Here is a 9734-nt window from a genome sequence, read left to right on the forward strand (position 1 = left end):
GTGGAAGGCCTAAACTCTGTGATATTCAGGCTGCAGCATCTGCTAGAACAGCTTTTTCACACTCTTTGCCTAATTCTCTATTGCAATTAAACTTCACTTTACCACAGTGAAAACCAGCCTTCAACTGGGAATACAGCAATTCATATCTCTTTGCACAGTGCAACGTAAAGCAAGATTTATGCGAATAAGAATCTGCTCACATACACCCTAGCTAAACACAACTGAAAAAGAAAGCAGACAACTCTTGAAACAAGTGGTTATTTGCTGTTCTCTGCCTAAGGTATTTGTGTGCTTTTTTTTTTTTTTAACTGAAGAGCAGAAAAGGATGATGTCAGCGGGTTTTATCCCTATTTTTTGTTTATTTTTGGAACTAGACCAACAAATAACCATGACCTAAATTCTACAAGACAGAAGTGCATACAAGCACATTGTTAAATGTCAGAATCTATTTGAGTTTGGACAATTTCAGCAGAACTGTACACATACATCTTCTTTAAAAGCAGACTACAAAAAACTAATTCACCAATACAGTGAAAATGAACAGTAAGGTCTAATATTTAAGACAGATAGTGAAGTCAACCTTTTAACTTCTTTGTCTTCATACACGGATAATGTGGATATAGTATTAAAATTCAGACATAAATCTGTCAAAGGCAAAAAAGATAACGGCACTTTTAAGTGAGCATCAGTTTTAAACTGTCATTAAAGTGAAGCTGGAATCTGGATGGAACAAGCTTCAAACTGGGCATGTGCGGACCCTGCTGTCGCCTGTATTTAAATGGAAGCTGCTGCTGCTGCCCTTTGCTAAGCTGAAGATGGAGTGAAGCAATCTGAAGCTCTAGTGAGAAACTCTGCACTGGATCTCACATTATTCCAGAGAACCTGACAATCTGCTTTACACACACACACAAAAAGGTAAATTGGCTGACTTAAATTCAGAGGAGAGCTTTTCTTTGTTTTCGCTTAGATTTTGTTCACCTGAATAATCAGCCCATTCAAAGGGGGATCTCTTGTCCCTCTGAGGACCCCAACGGCACCAAAATTGTGGAGTCCTTCAATGCATGGAATGACTCAGAAGCCAACGCCTACACACTGATGGACCTGCCTCTTAGAGCCCCAACAGTAAGTGTTTTCTGTCACTAAAAGCTGTAGCAAGTAGTTCTGCTGGCAAAGCTGGCATTTATAGAACTGTAAATGGCCATTTAAGGTGCATGTACACATTTAATGCTGTAATGCAATAATGAACAACATAATGAAAACTTAAAAATCTTCTTTTTATTCCTTTAACTATGTATTTACTGCAGAAAGGACTGTAGAAGCAAGTGTTTTTCAGCAGAGTGACACGGGCAGAAGACAGGGAGGAATGTCTAATGTAAAGTACACCAAATATGTTGCAAACTATCAAAACAACATGTTCTTGTGCACTAAACAGCTGTTTAGCAGTTCAAACACAATGCTCTCTTGTGTTATTATTCAAGATGGGAATCCCCATCATTTCTGTAATAGTCTGTAATTGTAGTGGAATGCTTATGTAAATGTTAGAGTTGTTATCTGCAGTTACCCAAGAGAGCTGTTCAGAAGGTTTTCCCAGGTAAGCTCTATCAAAGTTCTTTCTCAGTTGTTAAATACTAATTTCCTTAGAAGTGTGAAGGTGAGAATGTGTTGTGATGACACTTCAGGATGGAATTTATTTGGGCATACTAAAAATATTCTCCATCCCACCCCACAAGCCCAAACCAAAGGAGTTCAGAAGTCCTCTTCCTGGTTGTGTATTTCAGCATACTATTAGGACTACAAAGTTTTGTTCGCCTGCTGTTTATATGAAAGTCTGTTTAAAAGTAAATAATAAAAAACTGATCCAAGCTAATTTTTAAAGTTTTTAAAATCTGAAATTCAACTTAAAATCTTGATGTGGTCGCACCAGGTATTTTGGCATGGCCCACGTAACACAGTGGACACTTAAAAATTGTGTGCAAGTTTCAAACGCTCCAAAAGTTTTTATGCATATAGTATGTTGGATTGGGTGTTTAGTTTGATCCTAACTTATAATGAAGAACCAGTAAATGTTTTATTATTTGCATAGTAAAAATGCAGTCTATTTATTTTTTTAATAAAACCTGGATGTGCGCAGTGTATTACAGGAAAATAAACAGAGAAGTGTCCTGAGCCAAGGCACTTACAAACTAAATTAGATGGCTAACGTATGAAAGAGGATAGCAGAACATAGCAGGGAGGGAGAAGAGGAACTGCAGAGCGCATGGCAAAATGGAAAAGGATGCTGGGAACAGAGTGATTTACATCGCAAAATTAAAAATTGATTTTTTTCTTATTCTGCTGAAAGAGGTAATTAGCTGTCCGTTTCCTCTCCCTAGGTCAAGTGACTGTATTTTCAAACTTTTGCATTTTGATTTGATGCAAAGATTGGTTTAAGAGTGTTTCAGGACTGAAAGCAACATGTGCTGCTTGTGGTTGAGATTAAATCCAGAAGACAGGATACAAAATCTGCTATCCAAATTGCTCAACAGGACAAACATCATCTATGGAAAGCCCTGCTGCCTACTGGGAAGAGGGCTTAGCAGTTGGCATCACCCTGCTGAAACCATAATTGAGGTGGGATTACGCTCCTCTTTGTGCTGCCTGTCATCACAGAGCAAGCGCCTACAGAGGCAATCTCAGAAATCAGAGCAAGGAACTGTGAAGAAAAATAAGTGCTATCAGTTGTTTGAGGCCTCTTGTAGGTAGGCAGTACAAACACTGCACCTAGAAGCCCTAGGAAATTACAGTATTTCTGTTCTGATAATTTTTCTAAACTATATGATTTGTTGTAATGTAACAGGCCTAACACTACCATTGGTTGTGTAAGTCATACTGTGTAAATAAGCAGCTTCATTACCTGTTTATTGGAAAATTAAGAACAAAGAAACCTGATACACTGCCAAAGTCAATGTGGGACAGTTCAAATCCCCAAATGACCTTATGAGGATTTCTTCTTTCCCTAGAAGTATAAACTAAACCTTGCTTTATACTCTTGCCATTGGGAGAATGTGAGGAGTGGGCTGTATCAAATATGATTTATATTCAGTACAAGTATTTACATGCATGGCCTTGCTCCTAACAGCCATCATCACTGTTAGCTTTAGTAGGACTTCAGTAATCAACGTCTCCAAGTGAACAGTAATTAGGTGATACGATTTTTTTCACTCTGAAAAAGAACAGATTTTTTTTCCCCAATAATAGTTGAACTGTGTTCTTTGCATGTTGTCCTTTTTTCACTTATACACAAATATTTTTCTCATGCTATGGGTGGGGGGGAGGGTTGGACTTTCAAGTATGGTATGTCTTCTGGTAGAAGTTATTCAGAGGTGAGCTGGTTTGGTTGGTTTTGGGGTTCTTTTAATCGATTATGAAATAACTATTTAGAAAACCTTCTCTTCAGGAAAATGTGTATAATAAACAGATTCCCAAGACAGAATAGATGCAGGCATCAAATATTCCTGGGTTTTGTATCTGATCTAGACTTCCTTCTAACCTGGGCAAATCACTTAGGAATCGTGGTTTTGTCCTGGACTGCAAAGGAATTCCTTTATCCTTTTAACTCTCTTCAGGCCAGTGTCTTGCAGGGTCTTGACAAACTTCATGGTGAAATACAAGTTCTGCCCTACACTGATGTTCTCTGTGGCTGATTCATTTTTATCCCTTCTCTGCTTGCACTGAGCCTTAGCAGAAGGGACTGTGCGCTGCTCTCTTCCCGAAGAAGCAGGCTGGCTCCTCAGATTGGCCCTCCAGGAAGAATTCTGCCTCCCTTGTAACCAGCTGTGGCAGCAGGCCATAAATACAGAATAACGAGGCTCCATGTTGTGCTGCAGCCTCCACAGACAAGGCCAGAACAGCAAGGATTTAGACACATTTATCTATCGAACACTTCCTTTTCTCCAAACTCCCAAAAAGCATCTCAAGTTTCTAAGTCTCAGTCAAGTTTACTGAATGATAACTGAAAACATGGTCAGTTCTGTTTTGGCTGTTTTGTTGTAGGCAGTAGACAAGCATTCCTTTAAGGAGAACAATGAGCATTTTAAGAAGGCAGACTGTATTAAACCTAGCTGTTTCCCTCTATTCTAGTGTTTCCACAAGGACACACTTAAACCTGCTGGAAGGAAATACACTAATGTAGAGCAATTTCATAACTTCATAACTTCTTGCCACTGACTCTATTGATGCAAATGACAGAGTAGGATTTAGAAAAGGATTACACCTATATATGGAGGATGAAAATATCCTCCACTAAGATTATCCTTTCAAAGGGATAATAACCTTGGTTTAGGGTACAAACCAACTGCTAAGGCCCTATACTGAAAATGAAATTCCCACATCACTGTTCATTATGCATGTTTCGCAGCTCTGTGAAACACCCAGTCATGGCTAAAGGCAGGCTACTGTTTTGTCAGGAATGCTGGTCTGAATCAGTGTGGCACTTCCCAAGTTCCTTACCATGCCAAAATTATCCATCTGATTCTGCAAAACTGTAGTGTAAATGAATAATAAATGACATGCCTATCAGAGATTAAAAACACAAATTCTTTTACAGTTCTAGCAAAAGGCCAGTTTTCATATACACCCAAACAATATTATAAAACCTGCTTTCAAGGTTGACTAAAATGCCATCCTTGGCTAGAAGATAGGTTCTCCAACTGACCCTCGGTACTTACGGTGAAGAAGTTTTGTTATATTATAGTTACTACCTTGGTGTCCTCCACAGCTTCCATGACCATTTTGTTTGCTTGCTTGAGAAATGTGCAATATTTATATTGACTGAATGTCAGGAAGTTGGTGCTTCCCAATTAATTGCTTCCTACAGAATTAATACCGATCTAAGCCACCCACAGCATGGTAGGCCTGTGGGTATACTGGCACCCAATGGTCCAGAGCCTCAGGTACAAGCATCTTTTATTTGTTGACTCAGGAAAGCTGTAGTCCATTGTCCATCCACTGGAAAATGTCCAACCTCTTAGCTTCCAGTTCAGTTTCTTTGTGCATTTGGTGATGTTTTGAACCATGTTACGTTAAATAAATTGTTGTCATAACACTTGGAAGAGAAATAATGAAGTGCTGGTTTGCCTGCTCATTTTTCTTATCTTCAATACGAGGTGTTTATAGAAAGAAGGCTGAACAGAGAAACGTGCAAGGCAACAACGGTATGTATTATCAATGCAATTGAAATAGTTCAGAGTATTCTCAAGGGACAATTGCTACAGTGGGGATTGCAACAGTGGGATTTTTATTCTCCCCTGCCAACCAAGTACTTATACCATGGGGTGACAACAGAAGACAGAGACTAAACAAGGCTAATCTGCTGGAGAAACTGAATAGAGAAAAGCTTTGGGAATTGCCTGATTTCCTGATTATCCTGCTGACCTGATTTCCTCAAGCACTATCTTTTTCTCCCTGTCTTTTCTTTTGACGTACAGTTCCCTTAGAAGATCTAGAGCTGAACTTGATACAGGCACGTGTTTTTATCTTCCAGTAAGAAAGCTGTATGTATGCAACTTAGTGATGAATCTGAAGTGCTTAGGCCTGATCTAATGCCTTGTCGGTCAACTAGTACCTTTCTTTGACTTAAAGAGGCTTTGAATCAGATCTGTATTTCCAATAAAAACAGTGAAATTACTTTTTTTAATAACTGACTTTTTCCTCTTAGGGAACAGCCAGAGTTGGACCCTGTGGTAAAAATTCTAGGCCTACAGGAAGTCCACACTGAAACGTAAATTTATTTCTCTTTGCCACAGACCTTTTCTTTGCCTATATATTTAATATTATTTATGTCCTATTGCTGCTCCAATATAAATATCATTCCTTTCTTTTTTTCACACTTGACATTTTTATTGACTCTGAACTTGTTTCATTCTTGAATAAGTAATTTTAGTCTTCTACTGTCCCTTAAATAACCTTTCCTCTCTTGTGATTTCTCTGTGTATTTATATTTATCTTTTAAATTTTTCCTTGTCCTTAGTCCTCCACAAATTTAATTCAAATTAAAGCCACTTTAATCTGTTCTTTGTAGCCAAAACAAGCTCCTTTAGTTGCTTCATTTCTGTTACCTTGATCTGATTAAATGGATAGCTACAGGGAAAAACATCAGAAATCTCCATTCCATTAATAATCATCATTAACTCTGTGTAGAACAGCAGCTAAAAAATATTCTAGCCACGAGGCTAAGGAGAAAAAAAAAACCCAAAAAAACCAAAAACAAAGAACACCCGATCTCATTTATTTAAAACAGTTTTATCTCAGACTCTCCCTCCCCACTTGCTGTTAGTATGGGATTTTTTGTTATTTTACTGGCAGTGTGTTAAGCACAGCAATTTCTACCTAGGCAAGATGCCCATTGATGTTGATGATGTGACACCAACTTACACTTTGCTGCAGGAACCTGAACAATAAATGTCATGATACTGTCATTCAGTTAGTGTACCAACCTTAATATTTTGCTCCAATTATAATAACAGCCAGAGCTACATTTTCTCTCTCTAAGATTAGAGTATTTGTCCAGCATTTAACTGCTGCTAATGTAGAAACCCAGGGAGCGTGCTCTACTTGTTGAGGATTGCTGTGGGCAGATCTTCAGCACACAAGCAAAGACAATCTCTTCCAGAATTCCAGACACTCCTGGGGTTCGCCTCTTGCTACTAGCACATTGGTTTTAAATACACACTGTCTCTAATAACTTCAGCCCAATCTCACAGATGCATTCAGAAGTAACGTCTGCCTCTATTGTCTGAAAATACCCATTTCCTTTGATAACTGGGGTGTTGCCAAAGGCATTTCTGAGTTGCACTCTAACGGTGAACGCCAACTACTAACACAACTGTAGCATAAAAGGGAGAACTTCATATCTACCTCTGTGCACTTTCCTCCTTTCCTACCAGCAACCTTCCTTTTCCTGGGAAGGAATGACTGCATATGACAGCTGTACCACCACCTGCCAGTACTTGTGACTGTAAAGAACATATCCAGCCTCCTAGCATTATTTAAGCTTGGTATGGGCACAGACCTTGGTACAGGCAATTCCCTTGTCCTGGATCCTAGGCCACAGCCAGGTTGACAGCATTCACAGCAGGCTACAAACAATCCAAAATACTTCCTGGGCTTTTCTCAACCCTGGTGTGGTTCTCATAGCTCAGTAGCTGAGGAATGCCATGGCTGCAGCTTGCAGGCTTGAGCTATAAGCAGTGGTCGTGGCATGCCATTCCAGAGTAAGTGCCACCCTTGATGAGAAAAGCCTGGCTATGGAGCAGGATCTGTCCATGCAGATGAATTAAGATGGGGCTTGGTATTTTTCATGAATACAATAGCTGGTTGGAGCTGATGCCAAGACACATTTAGGACAGTGGCAGTTGCACAGAGGTGAGTGTTTAAGTCTCCTTGCTTGACCTTGTATCAAAAGGCAGCAGAACAGTGATGGTTTGGACAGCTGTTCTTCTCTTCAATTTGTTGCAAGTCATCCTGCTTCCTGGGTGCAGCCTTATTGTTTGCTTCATTACTAATCTGGGGTCACTTGGCCTAAAATGTGTTTGTGGCTCCTGATACTTAACTAAAAAATGTTTATAAATTATTATTTAAAATACTGTAGTCTTCAGAGTTGGCTACTGAATTTTGCTATGAGTTATTAATTGATTAAGACACAAATGCTTTCATCAAGTGCTTTATCACATACTTCACAGAGAGCAAAATACGTTCATTCAGTGCAGAGCGAAAACAGAACTGGTATGGAAACCAGGCATAAGGTATAAAGTATTTGTGTTTTAGTTTTTATGATCCTTAATTTAGTTTCCAGAAAACTCATGTTCAATGCTGCCAGGCTTTTGGTAACTAAGTCTTGAGGGCAGCTAGCAATTCAGTGTTATTCAGTGGGAGAAATGAAACAGCCATACTACTAAAGGAGTAAATGCATGTTTATCCATTGAAGATCATTTCTACTTAGTTAGAGAAGTCTAGCCAGTTATGTCAGAGGACAACAGAAATCATACTTCATAGGTACAGAAACTTTCCTGAAATGAAAACTACAGAAAACTTACTTCTTGTTAAGTACTGCATTACTTGATGTCAGATGCTATGAAAAGGGTCCCTTCCTGTCTCTCTTTTTCTCTTCTATATCCTTATCTTTCTTTTGGGAGAGAACAGATTGCTTTTCTTCACCAGAATTCTAAATCAACAATAAACATATAAACCGCCCTTTGACCCTTGCACTGCTGATGGCATATTTATCCCCTGAAGATGATCAACAGTAAATGTAATTTGAAACCCATTAGCTTATTCTGACTTCTTTTGCTTGCTGTCTTTTTGCATTCTTGAACACTTCCTCTTCTAGAGAAGCACATGCCGGCTTATTCAGTGAAGTCTGACAATATACCTATGACCTCTTGTTTACTCCACAGAAGATGACAGTGCAAGATGTTCCTGGTGCCTTTCCTACAGTGGATGTCCCAGACCATGCCCATTATACAATTGGAGTAGTCATTCTTATAGTGGGGATCACAGGAACTCTGGGTAATTTCCTGGTCATCTATGCTTTCTGCAGGTATCTCTCTTTTGGATTTTTTTAAAATACTCAAATTTATGAACTTTAACAGTACCTTGACTGTGCTCTGCAAATGCAGTGCAGGCATACTATCAGATTACTATGCAGACATAGTAAAATGCACCAAGAGACATTGCTGTAGGGAAAAAAGTGGCAACCTGCCATTTCCCTCTGACTTCTTCCCATTAACCATAACCACAGCAAAATTGCTAGCAAAATTGCAGAGAATCACCCAGATATGCCAAGCAATAGAAAAGCAGCCAAAGCAGAAACCTTCCAGTGAATTTTTTTCTACTGGCTGAACTGTGTCTGCACTGCACCAATGGGATGTTTTGTACCTGTGTCTTCTCTATTTTAGATGTTTCCTTCCTCCTGCTGCTTACTACTGAGTTTCTTTTCCCCCTCTGTTCCATGTCTCCATGTCTCTTGTTTTCACATTTTCTAACACTTGGTTTATTTGCTTTCAACTAAAGCATGTTCCAACTTTTATATCTGAAGGCAATTGGATCTCTGACAACAATGTGATATTTTCACCATTCCTGTTCACTCATCCTGTTTCTGTTTTGTCATACTGGGGCAGAGCATTGGCATGATGTCCAGGCCAGTGAGCTTCTACTTCATGATTGGTCTTTAGGCACTACTGTAATACACTAAAATAATAGCAATTATATGATAATTTGGCTGTGTTAACTTAAATCACTGGAGTGTGGATGAAAGCAGTCTGGGTCTCAAGCCTATTTTTATGAGGTGCATTAAACGGTAGGTTTCAGTATGTGCATTCAGAGTAGATGCCAACACTTAAGTGTGAATGACGTGGCCTTAAGAACAGAAAAGGTGTTGGCATACAGACCAGATATGTGAGGATGAAGTACATGAGCTAGCTTGGCTGTTTGGCTGGTCCCATACAAGAAATCCAGTCATGGCAGTTGCAGTTCCACTGGAGGGCACAGCTTGTCTTCATTTGAAGATGTTATGGAGACAAAAAAGGGATACTGATAGCAAAGTAACAAGTACATCGAAAGTTCGGAGAACACATAATTTATTTATTTAGAAATAAAATACATTAGAAATATTTAGGAATAAAATTCAGAAATTTTTTATGCTGAGGGTGGTGAAGCACTGGCCCAGGTTGCCCAGAGGGGTGGTGGATGCCCCATCC

The 9734-nt window shown here is 39.2% G+C and overlaps 2 protein-coding genes across 3 annotated transcripts in view; one reads left to right on the forward strand and one right to left on the reverse strand.

The window, feature by feature from the left end:
• The window catches only part of WAPL (WAPL cohesin release factor), a 155345-nt gene that overhangs the window by 121089 nt on the left and 24522 nt on the right, over positions 1–9734 (reverse strand). The window lies entirely within an intron of this gene.
• The window catches only part of OPN4 (opsin 4), a 25215-nt gene continuing 16306 nt past the window's right edge, over positions 826–9734 (forward strand). Inside the window, exons 1-2 of the mRNA XM_009272386.1 lie at positions 826–1122; positions 8433–8575. Of these exons, the coding sequence (XP_009270661.1) occupies positions 1096–1122; positions 8433–8575 (170 nt within the window). The 5' untranslated portion in view covers positions 826–1095. The remainder of the gene's footprint in view (positions 1123–8432; positions 8576–9734) is intronic.

The sequence above is a fragment of the Aptenodytes forsteri genome, unplaced genomic scaffold (assembly GCF_000699145.1).
Source record: "Aptenodytes forsteri isolate BGI_AS27 unplaced genomic scaffold, ASM69914v1 Scaffold106, whole genome shotgun sequence".
Lineage (NCBI taxonomy): Eukaryota > Metazoa > Chordata > Aves > Sphenisciformes > Spheniscidae > Aptenodytes > Aptenodytes forsteri.